At 38.9% G+C, this 26,091-nt stretch overlaps 1 protein-coding gene across 6 annotated transcripts in view; it reads right to left on the bottom strand.

Annotated features, from left to right (window-relative positions):
* Positions 1-26,091, bottom strand: part of FGD4 (FYVE, RhoGEF and PH domain containing 4) — a 200,026-nt gene that overhangs the window by 33,862 nt on the left and 140,073 nt on the right. For 4 of the 6 annotated variants that reach the window (XM_026502132.4, XM_057303253.1, XM_044385557.3 and 1 more), the window contains 3 exons: positions 22,195-22,378; positions 17,030-17,540; positions 1,940-2,029 (listed from right to left, as the gene is read on the bottom strand). In XM_026502132.4, coding sequence (XP_026357917.3) covers positions 1,940-2,029; positions 17,030-17,540; positions 22,195-22,378 — 785 coding nt within the window. Of the gene's footprint in view, positions 1-1,939; positions 2,030-15,064; positions 16,394-17,029; positions 17,541-22,194; positions 22,379-26,091 lie in introns of those variants that run through there. The other 2 variants (XM_057303254.1, XM_026502134.4) reach the window with 2 other exon arrangements.

Genomic DNA, 26,091 nt, shown 5'->3' with positions numbered 1-26,091 from the left:
TCCTCTCCCACTCCCCCTGCTTGTGTTCCCTCTCTTGCTGGCTGTCTCTCTCTCTGTCAAATAAATAAATAAAATCTTAAAAAAAAAAAAAAAAGATTTTTTTTTTTATACCTAGGCTACGCCTATGCCTAGGCTATGTTAACCTTTCCTATGCCAGAGAATTTCCAATTGAGGTAAAGGGATTTACTCCTATCTATAAGTAGAGTTTATAAAGATGGAAAACTTTATATATAACAATTGTGGTATATTTCACTCTTATGTTTTGAATGACTTAGATGGCATGTATATCATATTGCCCTTTATTGTAATTTGTTGGCATGAATCTCATTTCCCCTATTTAAACTGTATGCCCCCTTGGGGAGGGAGGGAGGCCATCAGAGTTTAGTTCCCATGGTAGAACAGGTGCTTAATAAGTATCTGGTCAATGGATAAGTGAAAGTATTTTAGTTCACAGATGTCTTCCTGCTTTTAAGTAATAATTCATGATAACTTGAACACTTCTAAGAGGATAAAAAGATCTCTTGTACATAATAATGAGTATCTTAAAAACAATTTAAAAAATTGCAGTCTTAGCTATACTCCACTAGGGCTACTATACCTCTTAATTGCCATTCTGTTAAATGTAGGCACAAGGAGGTCTGTTCCTTCATAATGTCCAGATGGTTGTTAATTTTCTAAATTCACCTCCACTGCATTTTCTTGGGAGGCAAAATGAACACAAAATTATGTCCTTAGAGACTCTAATAGATAGGATATTGTAAGTAATTAAGACTCTAAAATTCTAAAAGGTCAGCTTTCATTCTAAAAGGTCAGTAGCTTCTCAGCTACTAATAAGAAATAGCAAAAAAGAACAAAAAACGAAAACCAAAACCCCATAAAACCTGATAAGAGGAAAAGACATGTCTCCATGATGGGAATACCTAACATTTCAGGTCTGTAATCCCCATGAGGAGAAAAACTGTTTCAGAAGTACAAACCCAATAGGAATCAATGGACTTAAAGTGAAATTCTTTGGAAAGTGAGTATTTAAGTCACAAACTCATTATTTCAAAGAACAGAACCCTTAATTGGGCCCCTTAAGGCTCACTCTAACAGGGCCAGAGTTCATTCTAGGAACCGACGATAAGGAGGTACACCCAGGATGGCGTGTTCCCATGAAGTTCCAGTTTCCCAATGGCAGAAGTGGGGCAATTCTTCTTATAATTAACACTCCAACATGGCAACTTTCTCTTCTAATAAGAGGAGTCTATATTAGCAACCCACCAATTATCTTGTTCTTTTATCATTAAAACAATATTAAGAGGCCTTAGTTTTCAAGCGATTCTTATGATGCATTTTAAAACTTTCTTTGTAAACATACATGTATTTGAAATGATACTCAAGGCTCCACCATGACGAAATACAAAACATGATAAAGTAGAATGTCATTTCCAACAAATATTAACTGTGCAACTTTATACCAGGCACTGTATTAGATGTCTCCTACAAGCTTGAGCAAGTGAACGTTCAAAATTCTTCTGGCCCTATTACTCCATCAATTCAGATGAGTCACATGGGGCTGAAGAGCGCATGAGAGAAACAGAATCAGTGACATATTCTCGTATGAATTAGAATCACCAATCTCTTATTTAGATTATAATGGTAACATGGCTCTAGAATCATAACAAATGGTCAAGAAACATACTAGTGTTTAGTGTTGAAACATACAGATAAAGGGATTTTGTGACTCACAGAGAGTCCTTGAATCTGCTCTTTATGAGTTGAAAACCCTTTGTGTCTAGTGAATTCACTGACAAAGCTAAAAATCGTAAAGATTCCCTTGAAGAAAAAGCTTTCATTGGCCAAAAACAGTCATCCCCTTCTTATAGTTTCTAAAACCCCTTGATGACTAAGAATGATGAACAATGCCAAAAAATAACCCTGAAAGGGAAAATCTTACCTGATCTAAGAGGTCAAGTCGGTTGACGTAAGCTCTTTCTGTAAGCAAAAGTTCGTTGGCTATTTTGTGAAGTTTTTGCTCATTAGTTTCCTAAAAACACAACAGATGTTCACATATTAGTAAATAAAGCCTGGACTTATTTTTCAAGTAATAAACACCTTCTCAAATGCTCAAAATAGTTTTCTCAAGCTTCTCATGTACTCAATTCTTTTCAGCCATGAAGGGCCATCCAACCAGAAATGAACATAATTAAAAATGAACAATCTGCTAGATATAACTTATAACATTGCTAGCCTCTGTCAAAATTGACACTATCACCTCTGTCCTTGAAACACCTTTTATCTTTCTCAGACACTGTATTTGGCTCATTTTCTCCCTGCCTTTCTCAGGCCACTCTTTAGCCATGATTTCATCACTCTCTCAGATATCTTGTCTAATTATTAGCCCTACACACCTAACTTTCTGCCTTTTTAAAAAAACGTTAGGGAAAATTTCAATCACATATGAGTAAACAGTAAAAGGAACCAGTATGTATCCATTACTGAGATTCAACAACTATCAACTCATTTTTCATCTTGTTTCATCTATGCTCCCCTCCCTCTACCCCATATTATTTTAAATACAAACATTTTATTATTTCCTCAGTATATGTTTACTTAGCTCTTAAATATATTTGTAGAGCTTTGCTAGTTCCATGAGATTGGGAACATTTTTTTCTCGATAACTTGGTAACTCTCGTCTACGACAATGCTTCAATAAAATACTGGCATTCAATAAAATATTGCTGAATGAATGGATGAGTAGCAATCACACAAACCTAACTATTGTTGGACATTTACTGACATGCTGTCAATGTAAGACCAAACTCATCTTTTCAGGAAAACCTCTATCCTCCCACCTCCCACCCAGCCCACACCACCCCACCAGAACTTTACCAGCCTGGCAATGGTTCCATCCCCTTCCAATTACCTGGCTTTGGTATCTTAAATCACTCTAAACTTAGTCCCCTACCACAAAATCCAGCTGCTATGAGCTCCTACTCTTACATCATTAGCATCCATCCTTTAAGTTTTCATCACTGCCATCTGGTTTTGCTCATACCACATCTCAAGCCCAGGCCAATCAATAGCTCCCAGTTGATCTGATTTTTTGGCTAGTTAGACCCACCTTATATGCTGTTGTACGAGCAATCTTTCTAACTCTGCTTTGCCAAGATCATTCTACTTTCCATAGAAGGAAAACTTCCAACAGTCCTCTTTTCATCAGCAGGATAAAATCCATCAGGGTTGTTCAAATCTCTCTCTACTCACTTCCTCAGACTTCTTTCTCATTGTATCTTTGCAGGCACCCTTCCCTCCAAACACACCAATCTAATCCACATGTTATCCAAACATGTCCATGGTCATTCCCAAACCTTACTTCTTTCCATCCTCTCTGCATGGCATACATTCTTGCTTTATCTCTCTAGGTGTTTAAGACTTTTTTTTTTTTTTTTTTGGATGGCCTGCTGAATTTCCATTCCTTGTCCATGGAGCCTTCTTCAACTATCCAAAGCTCTTGGGTTTGGTCCTATTAGAACTCATTTTCTATTTTATACCTAAACATCTTTTTGTTGAGAAATTTTGACCTAGCTACTTGCTGAAATACCCTTTTCATTCTAGGCAAGTATGAAGCATAGTAAGGGTTTAGTAAAAACTCTAATACCAAAGCAGGACAAAGTATATTTTAGACCAGTGTCTAATTTGTGCAAAGGCTACATTTGAAATTATGTATAAAATGCTATTAAGCTGTAGGAATGCTTCATTGTGTTCAACATATGAGGTCTACTTTTATGCTTTATGCAATATCTGTTCCTTTTTTTTTTTTTTTTTTTTAAATATTTTATTTATTTATTCGACAGAGATAGAGACAGCCAGCGAGAGAGGGAACACAAGCAGGGGGAGTGGGAGAGGAAGAAGCAGGCTCATTTCGGAGGAGCCTGATGTGGGGCTCGATCCCACAACGCCGGGATTACGCCCTGAGCCGAAGGCAGACGCCTAACCGCTGTGCCACCCAGGCGCCCCTATGCAATATCTGTTCTAATGTGAGAAGTTACCATTTTGCTTTTTACAGCAGCACTAAAATGAGGGATTTTTATGTGAAGTCTTCAGGTAAAGTAACATAATACTGTTTAAATAATTTGTGGTCTCAAAAATACTGAAATAAGAACTATGTAGTCATTAAATCCCACAATTAGCCAAGGTTGTGGTTAAACAACAAATTCAGGGGGGCACCTGGGTGGCGCAGTTGTTAAGCATCTGCCTTAGGCTCAGGGCGTGATCCCGGCGTTCTGGGATCGAGCCCCACGTCAGGCTCCTTCGCTGGGAGCCTGCTTCTTCCTCTCCCACTCCCCCTGCTTGTGTTCCCTCTCTCGCTGGCTGTCTCTCTCTCTGTCAAATAAATAAATAAAATCTTAAAAACAACAACAACAAATTCAGGGTAAAGTATTAGCACTATCGTTCGCCTGTTTGACATCCTTTCCCTCCATTTCTTAATGATATCCAGATCTGTTCAGTGTATCTACCTTACTACTATGTAGCCTTTCCTTTGGAGAAACTACCCTCATTGTCCAGGTCAAAAGACAGCCTAAGAATCAAGAATACACAGAGATTGGTTCAGGAGCCAATGAAATGCAAGGGTATATGCACTATGGCTCCCTCCTCTCGGCCCCACGCCTCTCTCCTATCACCAGCTCCTATTAACAGATCTGCCCTTTTCCAGAATGTTGTGTAAATGAAATCACACAGTATGTGTCTTTTCAGTCTTGTTTCTTCCACTTCCCAAAATGCATTTGAGATACATCCATGTTGTCATTAGGATTGGTGGCTTGCTCTTTCCAAGTACTTAGTTTTATTTTAATAGTGGTACTACTGTATCTTTTTGACTCACTCACATACTTTCATATGTTCTGATTCTGGTTTTGACAAATACCTCTAAAGAAAACCACCCAGCAACGTTTGGGCCATGATAAAATAATACATCTTTCATGAGTCAGAGAATTCATTAACCAACAGGTCATACTGTCTGTTATTGCTATGCAATGAAGTCACTCCTGAGGTCTTCCACATCCTACAGGATCTTAAATAGGAAGCTTATAATAAAGGATCTTTTGCTGACTCTAAGTCATACTTTAGCTGAACTTGGCATATTGTAGGTATCCTGGTCATAATTTGCAAAATCCAAGGGAGATGCCAGCAGTTATTAGCAAAAGTTGTGTCCTTCCACACAGATGGTCTTCTAACGTCAGGTCCCTGACCTTGCCAAAACCAACACAAAGATAAGCAAAAGTAAACTTGCTGACATTCAGTTTAATCACTCACATATAGGTTTACGAAAAGTTACTAGGGATTTTTGTGGTGGAGGTAAGGAAATCACCGACCCAAACAACAATTTCACCAGAACAGCTAACACTATTCACTGATAGGTTGTTATGCACAGACACTGTTATATTTGACATAATTGACTCATCCTTACAATAACTCTATAGAATAGATACATTATTCCTGTGTTATACGCAGCACACACATACAAGACAAAATTCCAAGGCTCAGAAAGGCCAGGTGACTTGCCCGAAGTCACACAGTTAAAAAGTAACTGAATCAGATTCCAATCATATAGGAGAGCATGGGACTTTTTGTCATGGTCAGTAAACCCGTGGTTTTCACTCTAACTCTTCTCTGCAATAAGAAGTAAGACTGTAATAAGTGCCTACAAGGGATACAGACTAACAAAATACAAACCATCCACTTGAAAATGAAATGGGATATCTACTAGGCCTTATAATTTACACATTCCTTCTCCAATATAAATTCTATTTATCACAGGCTTCTCAGCATTTTAGTAATAATTATCAGGTATTAAAATTTAGTCATATTTGATGTAATGATATGATGGCTTCTAACTTTATTATTTCATTTTATTTTTTTTTAAAAGATTTTATTTATTTGAGAGAGAGAGAGAGCAGGAGTGCGGTGAGGGGCAGAGGGAGAGGGAGAAGCAGACTCCCCGCTGAGCAGTGAGCCCAAAGCGGGGCTCAATCCCAGGACCCTGAGATCATGACCTGAGCTGACATCAGAGGCTTAACTGACTGAGCCACCCAGGCACCCCTGATGGCTTCTAACTTTAAAAAATTAGTTACCGAGGGGCGCCTGGGTGGCTCAGTCGTTAAGCGTCTGCCTTCGGCTCAGGGTGTGATCCCGGCGTTATGGGATCGAGCCCCACATCAGGCTCCTCCGCTGGGAGCCTGCTTCTTCCTCTCCCGCTCCCCCTGCTTGTGTTCCCTCTCTCGCTGGCCTTCTCTGCCTCTGTCAAATGAATAAATAAAATCTTTAAAAAAAAATTAGTTACTGAAACTCATCTGTGAGTACATTTAGGGAGAAATACATGATCCATCTGCATGCATGGGTCTCTGCTACTCTATCAGACTTAGGATTAAATAACAAACATATTTTAAAATTGGTGATACACTGGGGATATAGCATGGTACTTTTTTAAAACAGAAAGTTAAATAGGTCAAGTTATATAATATTGTCTCTTATTATTTGCCACTTCAAAACTATATAACTAACCCTACTTTGCGCTTAGCACTATACTAAGTCGTCATATATTCTTGTGCTTTTTTGGAAAATAGTAATGGCTACACAATATTGATTTAATAAAAAATCTTATTTGCCTAATAGACTTCACTTTTTAAAATGATACATATGCTATTAAAAAAGCATCTTACCTTTCATATTCCTCTATAAAATAGATTTTTTCACTTGCAAATTATAACTATGTCCCTATATTGAAAGCTGATTCTCAGAATATTGCCTCAAACAAAAATACAATAGAGTATGTCTAAACGATCCCAACTGAAAAGGTAAGATGCATGCCTCTTGCAGTAAAAGATCACACAATTTACTTTCCTCCACTCTCTCTTACTTCTCTCTGCACAATGCACTTGCGGGGCTAGGACTGTGCACCTTCATGTGTCCAGTAACCTTTCAGCAGAGCTACGCTCCATTCCCACTGGTTAGGCTCAGCCTGGTGGTGAGTCACTGTGCCCGCTGGCTCATGAATGTGCTGCACTGTCGGTTCTGCCTCCTCATTTACAGATGTCCCCCGCTCCTGCAGCTCTTTTCAGACCTTCTGGCATGACTCTTCCATATGGCAGGAGCCCAGACAAAGAGCCCCCACTGCAGCTCGCAGACTTCATTTACTGGGTAGGCAGAAAATGCTTGTGTGGAGCCAGCGATTCATTCTTCAGTGCCATACGCACGGCCACATGCCTCAAAACCACCAGGCAGGGGAGCGAATATTTTGGAAAGAACTTCATAAAGGTTCACCAACAATTAGAGTTTCTTAGAAGATGTTTTAAGGGCAAAGCCTTCAATTACATAAAAATGAAACAGATATTGATATCAGCTTCACTACTCTTCAGTTATGGTTTTTAACTTTTCAGTACATGCTCTCATGATTTCATTTTAAGCAGGAAGAATTTTTTTTTCTAAATACATGAATCGAAACTATTAAAAGTTCTTATAGCTCTTTCCATATATTCATTATAGTTATATTTAAAATAATACGTATATAAGCTACTGGGTTTTATAGGACCAGAATGAATGTTTCTAAGTTCTGGAAGTTTCTACCCAATTAATTAAATTGTTCCATGGAGAAGGCAGATGTGACTTTGTATGAATACGTATGTTTCTGCTTTCCCTAAAGTCCGTTCTTTCATAACAACATGAGTCAACTTAGGGAATAAACACTTGATTTTGTACCACAATTCATGAGATGCATAACATTTTGATAGGTCATTTTTGATGCCTTCCTAGGCATTAAAGTCTTCCATGTGGCTGCAGGTGGTAATTTAAAATGAGATCACAATGATATTTGAATGTCACATAATTGGCCTGTCATCTCAAAAAGCATCTTAAAGTCTCTAACTTGTCTTGACACCTTCATTCCAAAATTCCAGAATTGTACAGATTTTTTTCCTCATGATACTGAGGAACAGGGAAGTCAAGGGAGGCTATCACGAGTGAGCGACAGTGACAGCCCCCGCTATTTAGAGAGTACTTACTATGTGTTAGGCATACCGTATGTGCTTCACATGAATTATCTAGTGGAACCCTACTAATACCCTGAGAAGCAGGTATCGTTATCCTCATTGTATAGATGAGGAAGCAGTGTCTTAACGAGGATGGGTGACCTGCCCAAAATCATATAGCTAGGAAGTGACTGAGCCAGGATTCAAATCTTGGTCTGTGAAAATGAAGTTCTTGCTTTGTTACAGCTCTTTAAGAGAAGTCCCTGTGGATTTGTGTCACAAGAAAATGAGAAGGAAAGGGAATAACATACAAATTTTGTGTTCAATTAGGATCATGTAACAATGTCATAAGGAAGGTCACATGGTCTCAGGGAAGATTTGTAATCAGCAAGAAATTTATCACCAGGTTCACATTACAGGAAAAAGAATACTCACTATGATACACACACATTATTCCTTTCCCAAGGCTTCACTGTATAGTATCACAAGAATAAACAGTTTATTACTTTAGCAGGAGCCTTCAGGAAGCTTTGGGAGAACAGTTCAAGCCTACCTTCGACCCAGCACCAATATTTTTCCAATCTGATGTCCTCTCCACTATTTATTCAGTTCAAAACAGGAGAATAGCCAAGTGTGAACTTTTAATCAGAAGGTTTGTATTATATCCTTTTGAGATACAGAAGGGAGAAGGGCAAAAAAGAGCTTGCACTGAGAAGGACAATTTAGTTACTTGCACAAGATCAGACAGGAAGTAAGTGGTAGCAAAGAGAGAACTTTGTTCTTCTTATACCCAATTTAGTATACATTAGACTAAATTGTCCTTTGCCTTTTGCAGAAATTAAAGACCAAGCACAAAGAAGAATTTAATATATGCTCACAATCAATAACTGAATTAACCTATCCCAAATGTAGGCAGGCCATCAAAGTAATCAGGTCACTAATAAGTATATCTGATGATAGTTCCCTAGAGTTAAAACCTTGTGCATATAAGTGAGTGCAGTATGTGGAAATAACTTATGGTCCTCAAGCAAGAGAAACAAACAAAATATAGGAAACCGGGGTTAAAAAGGAAGTGGCATGCAAAATTTTCTCTGTGCATCCCGCAAAGGAGCACGTCAGCTTAACACGGAACCGACAGCTGCTGGGATATTCACCTGGCAGGATATGTTGAACTTTGGATCTATCAAGGTCCTTCTCAGGTCATGAGTCTGTTCATCTTCACTTACAGAGGAGGAAACAGGATTTTATTTTATGTTTATCTAACTGACAGCTCACATTACGTTTTAAGGCACTGTCGAAATCTTTTACAACGATTCAATGATCTATGCCTCGTAATAACCTTATGATATAGGTATCATTATCTCCATGTTGCAGATGAAGAAACTAAGGTACAGAGAGGTTTAAGTGACCTCTCGAGGTCATACAACTCGTAAGTAAGTGGCTGAGCTGGGTTGCAAACCTAGAAAGTCTGGCTCTTGAGCCTGTCTTCCTGACCACCAGGTTATGGTATATTGCTCGTTTTGTTTTGTTTTGGCTTGTTTTAAGCTACACATGACAACTTCTGTGTTTTTAACATCTGGCCTTTCTGTTTCTCCCCACCCATGCCAAACAGCATCTTGATATGCACTGTGACCTCCAAACACCTCGCTTTCCCAAACCTCCTGATTCATGTCAACATTCTGTTAAACCCCATGTCTGACTCCATTATGATCTTGTTCTCTTGGTATCGCTGATTTGCAGACCTTGCCTCACGCCCACTGCGAAGTTTGATCTTCTCTTTCCTTATTTTTCAGGCCACTCAGCAATTCTGGGGAGACTGCTGATTGTGCCCATTACCTTTGACCTTGGTCCTCAGAATCTTAGTCACAAGTCACCAGGAGAGCTTACCTTCTCCATTGTCCTCAATCCCTTGAGGCTACTCACTGGCCTCTATGGGGGGCACTTCCCAAACTGATATTCAGCACCAAGCCTAAGAGTTACCTCTACACTGTAGTCTTTGTAGCTCGCAGAGTTCCAGACTCTCCCTACTTCTCAATTATGCCAACAGGGAAGAATTCACCCTCTCAGTCATGCTCTGAAACTTGACTTTATCGTCGAGATCTCTTTTCCCTTTTACCTCATGATATCTCAGACAATGGTTATTTATCTCAATACTCCTTTTCAGCTGTTTCCTCTTTGTATTTTCTGCAGTGCCTTGCAATATAAATGTACTGCATTTAATTCGATTACCCAGGTTTTCTGAGCTAGTTAGCAGACTGACTTCTAGTTTCATATTCTAAATGATGATCACTCTTTTAAAGCTCACCAATAATCCTGTGCCCCCTCCCCCAAATCCTGTGGTTCTCATGACATTGCTCTCTCTTCTTTTTCCACTCACACAACTCACTGTGTTCCCCTTTTGATTATGTTTTTGCTTTCTACGGCTCAGTCCCTGCCCTTCTTCCTGTTCCTGCACGTTCTATTTTGGCAATATTAATCACACCATTATGTACATCCTCTTACATTCTTATCCTCTTTCCTGAGCTCCAGATCTGTATTTCCACTTGCTTAATTAATATCTCCAAATGGATGTCCTACAGGTACAAAACTAACCTAATTAGCAACTCTACTCCTTCCCATCATTCCAAACACAATTATGTTCCTTCCTGTCTGCCACCTCAATTATTTCATTAACATATTAAGAAACCAAGACCTGCCGAATTCTGTTAAAGTACCATGTCTGAGGTCACCTAGCTGCTAAGTGACAAAGCTGGGGTTTGAACTCATCTCTTTTAATTCTAAACTCTTCACCCTTAACCAAAAGACCATAACGTGTTCAGAGTATTCCATTTTTGTTTGAGACATCTTCATGAGGACAATCCATAAGCCCCTCAAATTTTGTATGTCTAAACCCAATTAAATTTTTGCCCTCCAAATATGTCGCTCCTTCTATTCTCTTGTGGTTCAGTAGGTGACACACCATCTGGCACCTCATCCAAGCTAGGAGTTGAACATGACTCATTCCCTACCTCCATCAGGAGGCCCTCAGAAATCTCTCCTCTTTGTCCTACCCCTCTGCCGCCTCTGTCCCGGACCTCATCCTCTCACACCTGGATTACTGCAGTTGCTTACAACTGCTCCATCTGTTTTCCTTTTATCTGACTCATTTTTCTAAAACCCACAGATGTATAATCATGTCACTTCCATGCTCTAATTAAGTGCCTCGGAGGCCAGATAGTATTAGGCTTATGGAAAGTTTGAAATAACACAGGAAAACACCTATGTCTAATCCTACAAAACAGGATGCAGAATGACCATACATTAGGCTACTGAAGAAAAAAAAAAATTTTTTTTTTCAAAAATCAGCTCAGCAAAACAAGCTGGAATGTTAAATACTAAAGCAGCTCTCTTTGGGTGGTGGAAATATGGGTGATTTTTGTATTTTCTATGCTTTCTGCATTTTCTTGATTTTCTATGAGGATTATTAATTTTTATCCACAATTTTAAAAATCCACTGTTTTCAGGGGGGAAAGATACAGTTTAGGTATACAAACCCACTGCAATTTGCTCTTAGCTTACATTTTCTTTTTAAGCCTCTTCTTCTACCCCTCATGCAATTCTCCAGCCCTCTGGCCTCTTCTTATTGGGCCAGAAACACCCACAAATACAGCATCTATCCACCTGTGTCTGACTAGATACAGCTGCTCTTCCTTACCTCACCCCATTCCTGTCTATTCTCAACTACCCGGCAACCTCCTCACCACGTTGCTTCACGCTAAATTCAACTGCTTCTCAGGAGCCTGCCCCTCAGTCAGCCCTCTCCCAGGTACAGGTTATTTTTCATCTGTGTTTGAGAAGCACGGATCACACCTGTCTCTCTACCAGGTAGACCAAGGCTTTGGAGGCAGGGTGTGTCTTGTTCACTGGGTTCTAGCACTTAGCACAGTAAGCCCCACATACTGAACTTACAAATGGAACAGGTGTTTTTGTTTTTCGTTTTTTGTTTTTCAGGTACAGGCTCTCTGAAGTTCATTTTCTCATTTTTACTTTCTTACGCCCTTCCAATATACTAAAGGAGTCTCCACAAAATAAAGAACTTTCTAAATTCACCATTCAGTTCTAAGTGAATAAAGAAAAGCTATCCTCAAGACGTTTATGAACTATCCATATGGTTAGTGGGACAACTTTTCTGTTGTTCAACACATTGATTTAAAGCTCGTACAACTTCAGTGAGAACTTCCGCTGTAATACTAGCAACAACAAACACTGATTAGTGAAGCTGGATAATTCGCTGCTTCTGCTGTCTTTCACATTCTTGGAATGGAAGCTGTGTTGGAAAGAGAAGAAATAGCTGAAGAGTAACTGACTATTTGTCTTCAAGTCTAACATGATCTCAACAGCGGTCCCCCTTTATTTTTCAAGAAGTGAAGGGAAAGAAATTTAAAGCCTCACAAAAAAGGAACTTTTAGCCCATAAGGAAGTGACAACCACTGTTAGCATTATGTTTTAACTCCCAGAAAACTCAGGAGTTACATCCTGCAAAATCAACAGTGTTAAGATTCACAATGAAGTAAAATTAAAGGGAAAAAAAGGAAAGTGAGTTAACCTGGATTACAGCATTGGTTTTCTATTCACAATACTCCTGAATTTGATTCTCTGTCATTCTTTTCCTTACAAGATGATTATCTTCTTAATTTTTGAGTATGTTCAAAGGTTATAAACTCTCCAGGCTTGTGTTAAAATATAAGTAAAATGGTAATTAAAAAAAACAAGGCACTAGAAAAGAAAATCGAAGTTTTTAAAAAAGTATGTTTCTACAAATCTCTACGTTATCAATTCTCTATCAGTTGTATCAAATTTCTGTCTTCATCAATTCCTCGCTTTATTATGTAATTTTTCATTTTTGGTGAAATGAAGAACTTAAAATGTGTCTATAATATTCTTGATAAAACTGCTATTATTAGATTTAATACATTGCTTCTGTGAGCTTATGTTGCCAAAAGCAGACTCATAATTTCTATCAACTTTAGTCTCAGAAACCGCACATCTGCATGTTTATATTTGGCTTACAATATGAAATACAGAGGAAAGAAACATTAATAAGTCTCAGGAAGATCTACAAAACAACCTGTGAAAGTATATCTTGGATATTAAAAGGCTCATGAAAACGATAAAAAGAAATGTTTATTATATGGCATAATCAATGAACGCATTCCACATTAATGCATTTCTAATGAAGCCTACCCACTGAAGCACAAAAATCTGAGAAAAAAAAAATAACAATTTTTAAATGAAATTCATTCTAAAATGTCCTGACCCATTTACCTGAGTCTCTTAATATAGTTAAGCTATTTATGATAACCCAAATTCATCATGCCAAACAGGATTATAACACTGTTACCCCTGACTCCCTCAAGTATGAAGGTCCGCGCAGGTCCGTGCAACAGTTTCCGGCCCCCGTCACTTACAGGTTAAGGTTTCCTTCTAATGCATCTCCCCCTTACTAGACTTCAGTCTTTTAATCTCTTGTAATACATAATTAACCTTAATTTAAAGATACCGATAACCCCTTATGGGTTGGAGCTGAAGGTGTCGCAAAGTACTCACAATTTTCCTTTAGTTCAGAGGTTTTTTTAAAAAAACTATCTGCTTACTTTGAGGTGCCTGATTATACTCTAGATCACTGATGCTGCCAAAAGTTTAAGTATTGGAAAAGTGTAGCTTTGCTAAAGTATCGTAAGGACGATAGTTTCAATGAGGTAGGTATTATCTTTTGCACAGTAAAAGTAACAATATTCTGTATTCACCACTGAAGTGATTCTTGATCACAATAACACATCAGATATCAGTGAAAGTTACACAAGCTGAGACGATTTTCAAGTCAGTTCTCAATATTAACAATGACTGTTCGAGTTCTATCTGCTTTTCTGAACAATCTTTGTGAGTCTACTCTGCTCCTACCCCTTCCTCCCCCAATCCCTCCTTCTTCCATTCTTTGCAGGCATTAAGAAATAGCCATTACATTTAATACCGGTTTAAACTTAGCTAAGACTATTGTGATGTAAGTCTCTACATTGAGTTATATAAAGATTGAAGTAATGTTTTTCTGTTGTCTGCATATTCGCCCTGATATTTCATTGTGTCCTCAGAGGTTCAACACATCAGACAGTTCAAGAGGCAGCCGACAATATGGGCTATGCTAACAAAGGAAGATACCCAGAAATAACAACAGAGAATTATTATTACATTATCACTGAAAAGGGCTTTATGATTACACCCAGTTAATATCCTTTAACTAAAGGCACAAATAATTTAATTGATTTGTTTAAGGTCATACCACTAGTTAGTAGACGAGCCAGAAGGAGCACCAAAACTTCCTGGTTCCAGTGATTCTACTATATACTATTAACTCTTTTTTAACATTTCACTTTTTGTTTTTAACTGTGACAAAATGTACATAACATAAAATTTACCATCTTAACATTACTAACATTTATGTTTGCCTATTTGAACAAAGACAATGTAACAGACACCAGAGCAGCAAAGGAGAACATATTATCACCGTGTAGAAATTAAATCTTAATACTCACTTTTATTTTTATTATCTTTTTAAAAAAAGATTTATTTATTTATTTGACAGAGAGAGCACATAAGCAAGGAGAGCTGCAGGCAGAGGGAAAGAGAGAGACGCAGGCTCCCCGCCGAGCAGGGAACCAAACGTGGGGCTCAATCCCAGGACACTGGGATTGTGACCTGAGCCAAAGGCAGAGCTTAACAGACTGAGCCACCCAGGTGTCCCCTAATACTACCTTTAGGTGAGAGACACATGTGGTGTTTTTGTATCAATAGCTCTGCAGAGAAAACTGCATTTTTGTTCCTACATAGAGCATGTGCCATCCAGCTATACTACTCCATTGCACTAGTTTAATAAGAAAGCCCCTATTTAAGTCTCTCCCAAACCAAATACGACTCATCTATGAGAATGTACAGATAATAATATAGGACAGGAAAAAAAAAAGTACTACCCAGCAACCACAGGCATTACCAACGAAAATATTAATAAGAATAGCTCTTACTGTTTCATAAATACTTGCTGGTGGCATCATCCCAACTATAAAAGGACAAATGTAGGAGTCTTGAGCTGCTCGATTCTAACCTTCTCTTCTGTTCACCATGGTTCAAGCACAGCCGCACTAAACTCTGCCACTACATCAAGATGTAGTGAAGAGATTCACTTTGCAATGTCCTGTCTCTTTAACGTTTCAGATAACGTTACCAAGTATGACTCACTTTTCTTCCACCCACTTCCTTATTTAAACTTTCCCTGCCTGACAGTCAGCATTTAAATTTTATTCACTAATTAGAAGAAAATAAATCCCTGGCTTTTTCTCTATTTGGGACCTTTTTCAGGGTCAGTAAAAACTGTACCATAATGTGGATTTCATTTTAGTTAAAGTTGTAAACACATCGATCAATCACTTTTTACTCTGATATTTTAGTATCAGTTCTTTTGAATTTCTCCCATGGTAATGCCACGTAAGGCATGGCACTATAAAAAATCCTAAATAAATTTAGAACTTGGATTTGTCATTTACAGATTTTCCTATAATTGCCAAATTTTCAATTCTCAACTCTCCTACACAGATTGTTATTTATAATTAAAAAGAGAAATTGAGCAATGGGACCTTTTTTTTTTCCTCTTTTGTCTTCAGAGACGTGCACAACTTTCTCTTCCAAGGAACTGTAAAATGATGCTTATATTGCATCTTTGATCTGAGAAATTCCAGGTACTTTGTAAAAGCTGTATTTATTAATCCTTCCAAAGCACCATACTGACATGAATAAAGAATACAAATGCAATGGTCTTGTTCCTCTGTAGCACAGATAAATTATGAATGTATCTCACCAGCAAATCAGCAACTTGTAAGCTTAGATTCTGCACATGGGCAGATACGCCATTGACTCAGTTTCATTGACCTGCAGCCCTCTTTAGAAAGGATCTGAACTTCTAATTTGCCATAGCCCCGCTCTCTCCAGGACACTACTCGTGGATGCTGCATTTGTTGATATTTTCTGCATTTAGGCACTTCAGTTTGTGATATTTTTTGCATCAGGGTCACAATACTGGCCCGTGAGTCAGGGCACCAACGGTCCAGGCTATTATTGTGACCTGAAAAATCATTCAGCTTTCTGGAACTGTCTCTACGTCTATAAATGAATTGCTTAGTTAAGATGATCTTTAAAGGGGCACCTAGGTGGGTCAGTCATTAAGCATCTGCCTTCGGCCCAGGGTGTGATCCCAGGGTCCTGGGATCAAGCCCCACATCGAGCCCCACATCGGGCTCCCTGCTCTGCTGGGAGCCTGCTTCTTCTTCTCCCACTCCCCCTGCTTGTGTTCCCTCTCTCGCTGTCTCTCTGTCAAAAAAAAAAAAAAAAAAAAAAAAAAAAAAGATGATCTTTAAAGAGGCTTCTAAATCCAAGATAAAGTTGATTATTTTAAAACTATCCTAATTAGAAATTAAAGAAAAAAAAACAATTAGAAGCCTGGAAAGAGTTATGGTTACAATCTGTTGAATAATTTGTGAATACTTCCATATTTGTGTCCTTAAATGAAACATTTGCTAGTGCACACTACTCTTCCAGGTCTAGACTAGAAATGTGTGAAAAGCGAAGATTACACAATTTCCTCTTGCTTAGCCCATCAATATTAGGGAGGTAGCCCAAATATCTACAGCAACAAAGAACATTTTCTTCCTCTGTAAGTAAAACAACAAGCTTGTGGTTTTCCTATATTAAAGTCTTCAGAATGCTCTGACTTTTGAAATCATAATAGAAAGATCAACAGAAACTATACCAGAAAAAGTGAAATATTTCCTCAAAGAGTAGGGGACACATCCATTAGCAGCTAAAGCTAAAAAACTGTTGAACTGGTGGTGTGGGTGATCTGACTCATTCATTTCACGGGTGTTATTAAGTAGAACTTTAAAAACAGTGGAACAGTTGGTGCTTCCTCCTACTTAGGAACCAGCCTCACGTTTTACCTTCATCTCGTGGTGCTGGTCCAGCTGGTCCAGTTCCAGAGGACTTTCTCCGTCTTCCCGCTCTTGCACCTTGGCTTCTGTGTCTGCCCCTCCTTCTTCCAGGGGGAGCACCTGGCTGACCCTGGGAGTCCTGCAGCCACTGTCAGAAGCATTTCCATCATAGTCATTTGCTGTGGGGGATGCAGAGCCTGTGGTTGCTTCCTCCTCTCCTTCTCCGTTCACTAAGTTCACAGCAAGCAAGGGGTCAGAGGTTTGAACTGGAGTTTCTGGGCTAAGAGTGGCCACTTTATCCTCTTCACATTCCATCTGGTTTTGTGCTGCCATCACACCATTAGCCACACCAGTCTGTACACCCTGAGTTGGATCTGCGTCATTTTCCGGCTTCGGCGGTGGGTGCTGGGAGAGGAGCTTTTGCTGAGGGGTGGCTGTCGGTCCATGCCTTCCTGGGGTTCTAGGAACATTCAGGTTCACACCAGAGTCTTTCTTCAAATCACTGTAATTTGATAATGCGCTAAAAGATAAAATATAAGAGGAAGCATGTAAACACTGGCATGGAAAAGTTCTAGAAGATAGACCAGCTTATTCCGGCTGAATATTGAGCGAAGACTTTTTCCTCTGACGGTTTTAGAAATGTGGACTGGAATAGTCGGGCATGGTTCTCAGTCTCTTGGGATGCTACACACACGTAAGTAAAGATGGTAAGACTGAGCATTTGCTATAGGGTCTGGAACATTTCCTTGCGCGGCTTGTCAATGTGGCTCATCGGTACGGACTGAGATGTGGGAAGTACTTACAGTGAAAGCCATCTTTTCCCAAGAATTTTACTTTTATACAATTCAAAAACGAGTATCATCAGACCCCAAATTATGAACAGGTTAGAAATGAAAGGTTACTTCTGTTTAGAAAGCAGAACACATTCTCAGAAATGTTGTTACCCCTGCTGCCATAACCGAACCGACCTCTCTGCTTCCAGTCTCCATCCTCTCAAATCCATTCTCTCCAGCTCGACCACAGAGGTCGAAATCTCCGAGGGCACCCTGTACACTTAGAAGGTAAATCCAGCATCCTGTCCCCGGCCTAGGAGTCTGTACACATGAGCCCCCACTTGCCCTGGCCCCGTTCAGTTCCATTTGTCCTCACTCACTGTCTCTTGCCACTCCTGTCTCCCTGCTGTTCCCACACCGCCAACCAGCCAATGTGTGCATCTAAGGGTCTCTGCAGCTGCTCTTCTCTCTGCCCAAGCTGACCTTCCCCAAGACATCGGTGTGGCTGACTCCTTCCATCATTCGGGATTCTGCTCAGCGTCACCTCAAAGAGGCTTTCTTGGATTATTCTAAGTGTACTCTACCAGAAACTACACATCTCATTTTAGTTTTCCTTAAAGCCCTTATTACTTGGTATTATATGTAATCCTAATAGTACAATAAAACCTAACTGCCAATATATTACAATGTCCCCATATAAATATGTGCATAATATTTTATTCCAGGATACCAGGGAGGAAAAACATAAATCTCTGGGCTGCAGTCTTGGAGAGATTCCTATGACCTAATAAGGAGACAAAGCAAATACAGACTAATACTCCGTGAGGGTGCAGACTGCGCCTCTCTTGTTCTCTGCTTTCTTCCCACGTCGTAGCCCAGGGCTGGGCATATAGAAAGTGCTCAGGGATCAATAATAAGTGACAGTAACCGTAATGGTGATCAGGACAGTCACTAAATAACAGCAGCTAGCATTTATTATTAAGTGCAGGAAAATACATGGTATTCTTTATATTATTTATTTCAACCTCATAATAATTCTAAAATAGGACCCCAAAACAGAAAAATTGAAGCTCAGAAACTTGCATAATGAGGTGATGTCACATGGCTAAGAAATGATACAGCTAGAGTCTGACCCTGAAGTCTGACTAAATCCATGGTCTTAAGCCCACATTGTAATATATTAGATCATGGAGGAGGGAATGAGGAGCAGGTGAGTAGCCTGCATACAGAACGTGGGAAGGAAGTCCAGGTCTGACCTCTTCCCCAGTGCAAACAGAGGTTACGGGCTCGAGGACACAGCAGCACAGCCCATGGACAGCGCTCAGATGGGTGTTACCTTCTCCCTTCATCCTACTCCTCCCAGACACTGTTGGTCTGGGATGGAGAACGGCACAGAGAATAACCAACCACAGCTGGCAAGAAAGTTAACAAAAGACATGGTAAGCTCAGCACCACGGGAAGGGAAGGAACAATTTGGCAGGGAAAATGCCATATATGTAAGAGCTGGTGGTTGTCCATGTAAGTACGTGTCACATACTCCACTGTTAATATGTGCCTTCTAGGGGAGCACGCCCCTGGCCTAGATGATTTCTCAAGCAGTCCCTGGAGATCTGAATGGCATGGTCTTCCTTTTCTTGCCCACATCAGTGTCCAGAAACCCAGCAGAAAGATCCTCAGCAGAGCCTGTGAACCAACTAGGCTTGCTTAGGATTTTTGGAAAGGACTGTTCTGGATGAAGGGTAAGAATTTCCTGTAATAAGTGATACCCAGGGGATAGGCGCATGGAGGTGGGATAGAGAGAAGGTGGTGAGAGGTCAGTAAAAGCAGTGGTTGAACCAGTACATATATTCCTGCTGTTTTGTGGGTATCAGACCGTGAGGAAAAACAGATGGCCTTGACGTATTCTTAGGAAAAACCAGGGTTCAATTTTGTGCAAAATGTTATTTTTTTCTAAAATCTGGAAATCGTTCATAGGTTAAAAAGACTAGTTTCTCTTACACTCCAAAAAAGAAAAAAAAAAAGAAAGAAAGAAAGAAAGAAAGAAAGAAAGAAAGAAAGAAAGAAAGAAAGAAACCATAGTAATACATACAGACATATATAATAAGTAAAATTCATGTGCTCCAAATATATCCTTCAAATCACTCACCTTAATATAATAGTGTTACTTGCATTACTGTAAAATTTTTTTCTTTTAAGATTTTATTTACTTGACAGAGAGAGACACAGTGAGAGAGGGAACACAAGCAGGGGAGCGGGAGAGGGAGAAGCGGGCTTCCCGCTGAGCAGGGAGCCCGATGTGGGGCTCGATCTCAGGACCCTGTGATCATGCCCTGAGCCGAAGGCAGACGTTTAACGACTGAGCCACCCAGGCGCCCCACATTACTGCAAATTCTGATACACAGGTAAAATCTTAATAGTGTTGTCTAGTAGTTGGTAACCTATGACCCCACTCTCCCTGTCAGTTTACTGTAGTAACTCGGCCTGCTGAATCTCTATGCCACAAGATGCTACTTGAAGCTGCAACAACTGGGGTAAAACCTGAAGGCTACACATACTATAGGCATACGGACATCACGCAACAGGAAATAAACTTCCCATTCAAATCCTATAGACTCAACGCAATGCTAACCCATTCCCACACTTCTACGGTCAGTTCCTACTGGCAATACCTCACTAAGAACATATAATCATTTTTCATATTGGCAGTAGACTCTGTTACAAGTAACACCCCTTCACCAGATTTGCCAAAATGCTCATGTTACATTCTATCTGCACTTAGAATAAGTTTGCTTAAAACAACACATCTCTCCTTAGATACAACCTTCAAACTTAGTGTCAAAATGACTTTGAATCTGTGAAGTCTGAAAGAGTAACAGAAAACTGGTACTAATAGGTGGAAAAACTATGTACATTTTGTGTATGGACAGGAATGCAAACAGTGGATTACCAACATGGTGAGAATCAGAAGGTCCAACCTTTTCAATACTGACTAATTAAGGGATTCCCGCAGCTCCCCCCAAACCTGGTATGCACTATAGACAGGGGTCAGGGCTCCAGCCCTTCCTGATATTATGCAGTCATTGGACATGGCCCTGAGAATCTGCAAATAGGTAAGGTGACTCTTTGTGCTACTGAATCAACTTGCCCTGAGAAACAAAAAAATTTAAAGTGGAATTAAATCATTCCGGTAAAGATTACTATAATTTAAGATAGCAAACGTATTAAAATTTCTACTTCAGAGGAAGAGACGTTGAAGTTTAAATATTTATGACTCAAGTTCCCACAATTGATTGGGAATGAAAATGAAGACAGGCTTCTGAACTACTTTTCTTCTCAAGAACTTGTTTCTAAATATAGTCTCATTTTAAATGAAGGACACTGCAGTTTTGTACTTGGTCACAATTTCAGAAGATTTTTGAAGTATTTCCAAGCTATGATCCACTATGTAAATAACAATAAATCCTGCAAATAAATAATGCAATCACCTAGCGGGAAACCATTCTCAAATATTACACCGGAATGAATGGAAATATTTGGCTTCAAGGATGAAAGGGAGGTTATATACACTGTTTAATTAAATATAGACTTTTGCTGATAGATAAAATTAAAGTCCTTCTGATAAAAATTTTTTAAAAAATTCTATTTATGTCAGTGATGGGAATTCTAAGAAAAAGCAATTGAGGTCATAAAGGAGAAAAGCAACTTATGGGAGTTTATTTTTACCTTTAAGTGAGAAATTCACATTTTGCCTACCTTTTTTGAAACAGGACTAAAGAATATAAAATTATATCTAATAAATACAAAATGGAAACTTAGCACTTATTTTGCTATTGGCAATGTCTCCTCATAAAACCTAGCAGGATACAAGGGAGTGGGGAGAGGGACTGAATGGGGGCTGAATGGATACTGAAGACTGATGTTAAATAAAAAGTGGGTCAGAAAGAAGGCCACAGGCCGGCAGAAATTACAGCCACAAACGTGCAAAGTGAGAAACAAGGAGAGACAACCTCCTGCTTTCCCAACCCAGACATCTAGCTACCACCGGCATGACCCCGAGGCGTAACACAACGTGACATAGGCAGATACAAAGGAAATGAGGGCGCATATCTATTGATCTATACGGCACATAATGTGATGAAAAAGCTGGCGGCAGAGACCGCGCTGCACATAGAGAATATACAGTAAATGACAATTCATATTAGGGCAAGTTTAAGTATTTTTAAAATTTACTTTTTCTAAAAGCCTACCAAACCTAGTAGAATTAAATACTCACTATTTAGAAAATCTATTACTCTATCATCTTAAACACACACACACACACAGAGAGAGAGAGAGAGAGAGAGAGAGAGAACCCAGCTTTCTTCTCCCCTCCTCTTCCTCCCATTGTAAATTAGCTCTTACCTGCCTCCTTCAAAGCGACTGATGAGATCTGATACCTTACTGGGTTTTTCTTTTGAGACACAAGAAGCAGAGGCAGGTTTAACTTCCTCCATCCTTGGTTTCTCACTAGATAAAGCTTTATGCCTGGGGGTTTGGTGTCTATTGGACAAAGGTGAGTTCTGCAGATGTAATGGCTTTGGAGGCACTGTAGAAAAAGAATGAAAAGAATTCAGTATTTCACTGATATGTATTCCAAAACAAATAAAACTGGTGGCCTGGGTGCAAAAATTTTCAGCATTATCGCTTTTATAAAGGGGTCTGTCAAATTTGTACTGAATTTTAACCAAGGGACCTCTGTCTAGGACATCTGCTGTGTCCTGTGGAAATCCCATCTCCAAGATTCAAGTGGTTCTTTTAATTTTAGGTCATTTTAAAGATGGCTTTATTAAACATCTAGAGATCTACACATTGCTGTGAACTTCCAATGGCTGTTAGAGATAACATAGCAGTTATTCATCTAAATAGAGAAAAGAAAGTACTAAATTTGAAACTAATTCCTAGGGATACACTGCTTGTTATGAAACAGATTTTCTAATTATAGAGTAATAACTAATATAACAGAATCCAGAGCTAGTAAATTAGACATAAAAGCCAACAAAACAATAACAAACAACAGTAATTACTATAGCATCTTCCCATTTAACAAAAGCACCTGATTTCATTTGCTCTTAGATGAAATTTTTCACTTTACAGTCCTTTGGGGTAAGTAGCATTATTCACCTCTTAGGTCTATGAAGGTTCAGAGTGGTTAAGTGATTGCCCTGGAGGAAATAAGGCTGATCTGATTTTATGACTGGTACCTAGACTCTAGTTCCTTCCTCTGTCAGCATTGCTCCTTATCACAAAACCAGAAAAAGGGGGTTATAGGAGTTGTATTATTATTGTTTGCTATGTTAATAGTTGGCTTGCATTAATACACCACCAATTATTTGCTTAGCAGTTAAGTCCTTCCCTCAGTTAACAAATCATTTCCTGAAATACTAAAATCGACACAATTTCTCTAACATGAGAAATTCTGTAGATGACAAAATACGCCCTAAGTGCTTGCTTCATCAGTACAGGAATTACTTCAATTCTGAAAACCAATATAATTTTCCTCTTAGATTAACATCCTGGGTAAAGGATTATATAACATGCACGCATTTTTCTATAACTGGTTCTAACAAATCAAATCAAATTGTTTTTCTTTTTTTAAATCTTTGTCTTGACTTCCCAAGGAAGGGTAAGGAATCATGTCTCCTTCTAATTACATGCCCCATTTTCCCCCAGCTGGTTACCCTGGTTTTCAGTCATCTCTTCTCTTCTATAAACTCGGGTGACACTTGCCTGATGCTCACTGGCCTAGATGTCATCATTTCTATGTGAGTTATCAATTCTTACAAAGAAGGAAAAAAACCCCATATCACAGTAAACTACAGGTATAACAATTAATTTACCTAATTCCCTTTCAACACAAGAAGAAAATCCCAATTAAAAAATGGCAAGCTTCTTTCTATGGAAATGGTGTTATTTTCCAAGAAATGCTCAGGGGGGATGGTTAAACATAGTATCCATTGAGAAAGAAGCGACGTATATAAGTGAGATATTTGTTAATTTTAAGGAAAAATTTCCTGTGTGGAATACACACCAAAATAGCCAACTATGACAATATCCCCCCCCAAAAAACAGTTTTAATATTAGGAATAATTTCAATGTTCCTAATTAGAATATTCAAAAAAGGAAGTGAGCGTGTTCTTTATAATTCTATAAAAACTGTTACAAAAATTGTTATAAAATTGTTATAATTCATCCATCTAGAGTTTGCTCAGTGAACGCTATTTATTACATACCAGACACTGTGAGATGCTTAGAAGACTCAAATAAGATGATATGTATCAGCCAGTTTCTCAGAGATAACTCCACTGACTTTTCCCATCTCAGTTACGCCTACCTCAAACTGTTTCATAGCATTGTGTACTTTTACTGCAAAGTGCTTATAATAAATTATTATGATTAGGTAGTCATAAATAGTATTAAATAAACCAGAAATAAAATATTAAGTATAGTTTGGATGTAAAGCTTTCTCTTCCGCAAGGCTGGAGTTCTGTGAGGATAAGAAATAAGTCTGTTTTGATCACAAATATATTCACAGTAACCATGTACACAGTGCTTGGCAAATCTGTGGAATACATGAAGGAACAAATTAATGTCATCAAGGAGTTCATAGGCTAGTGTGGAGACAGTTTAATGAGGTTGATAAAAGTGGGCATTGGGTACTGTTAGAAGGCATCTCACAAGGGAGATAATCCAAGTGGAAAATAAAGTAAATATGCACATTTTAAATAAAAGAGCACAAATGTTACATGTATATGATAAAAATCTCAAGATGATACATGAATGGCTAAAGTGTCAGAAACACTGCCTTCGGGGGAAATAACGTATGCTTTGGTCAAAAAACAGAACTGATGAGTAAAAAAGACTCTCATCTTCCCCTCCCCTGCCCCCTCTCATCATTTCTGATCTTTTACCCTATGGAGGTCAACATTTCCAAATGCTTTCTGGACATCTCCTAGGTGTTCTATCAGCACCTCCACTGAATATATCTTTTTTTTTTTTTTTTAAGATTTTATTTATTTATTTGACAGAGACAGAGACAGCCAGCGAGAGAGGGAACACAAGCAGGGGGAGTGGGAGAGGAAGAAGCAGGCTCCCAGCGGAGGAGCCCGATGTGGGGCTCGATCCCATAACGCCGGGATCACGCCCTGAGCCGAAGGCAGACGCTTAACCGCTGTGCCACCCAGGCGCCCCTCATGAAACTTTTTTAAACATTAAAGTTGAATGACTGATGAGTGATAGTACATGGGCTCTACAAAACAGACAACTATGGAGAATGCTGTGGATCAAAGCTCCTGAGAGAAAAAGAACTATTAGCTTTAAATGCTAAATAAGTTATTTTGAGTTATGACTAGCATGGCAGGAAATAGGCCAATATTAAAAGTGGTGAACAAGAAGAAAGACTTATGTTGGAAGTTGCTCAGTAATTTATTTGTTTGACGGGTAGGATTGGTATGAAGTGAATAAACCATTGTTTTCCAAGGCTTTAGGGTATTTTCTGAGGCTGAGGCAAACAAGCTCTGACTATTAAAGGAATCCATTTCAAAAGCTACAGGCTCTTAGATTCAAATGGAAGCTTATCTAATCCAAAATTTAGCTCTTTCCTTGTTTTAAAAACCGTAATTGTTCAAAAATACTTGTTGGTATTTTTTAATTGATATAACTGCCATTTAACATTGTATTAGTTACAGGTGTATAATATGATTCAGTATTCATATATATTGTGACATGATCACCAAAGTCTAATTAACATCCATCACCACACAGTTACAATTTTTTTCATGTGATGAGAACTTTTAGGATCTCTTCTCAGTGATTTTCAAATATATATTACAGTATTATTAACCTATAGTCACCAAGCTATACACTATATCCCCATAACTTCCTTACTAATAAACACAAAAATACAAACCTGACCTTGTTCAGACATATTACCACATAATCATCACTAATAAAGGTATTCGATATTGTCCCTCCTTTTAAATATCACTAAATAAATTGTAGCTATGACATTATTAGCACTCCACAGGAGAAAAAAAAAAAAGGACTGAATTACGAGCTCTTTTGAGGATCCAGATCAGTTTCTTAAACTACTGACATTTCAGGTCAGATAACTCTTTGTTTTGGGGGGCTGGCCTGTGCATCCCGAGCCTCTCCCCACTGGCTGCCATTAGAAACTGCCACATGTGGTGTCAAGCAAGAAAGTCTCTAGACAATATCAAGTGCGGGCCATGGGGTGGGGGTGGGGGGGCTGCAAAATTATCT

Source organism: Ursus arctos, unplaced genomic scaffold (genome assembly GCF_023065955.2).
Source record: "Ursus arctos isolate Adak ecotype North America unplaced genomic scaffold, UrsArc2.0 scaffold_26, whole genome shotgun sequence".
NCBI lineage: Eukaryota > Metazoa > Chordata > Mammalia > Carnivora > Ursidae > Ursus > Ursus arctos.
The sequence above is the reverse complement of the archived record's forward strand: the minus strand, read 5'-3'. Positions and strand labels throughout refer to the sequence as shown.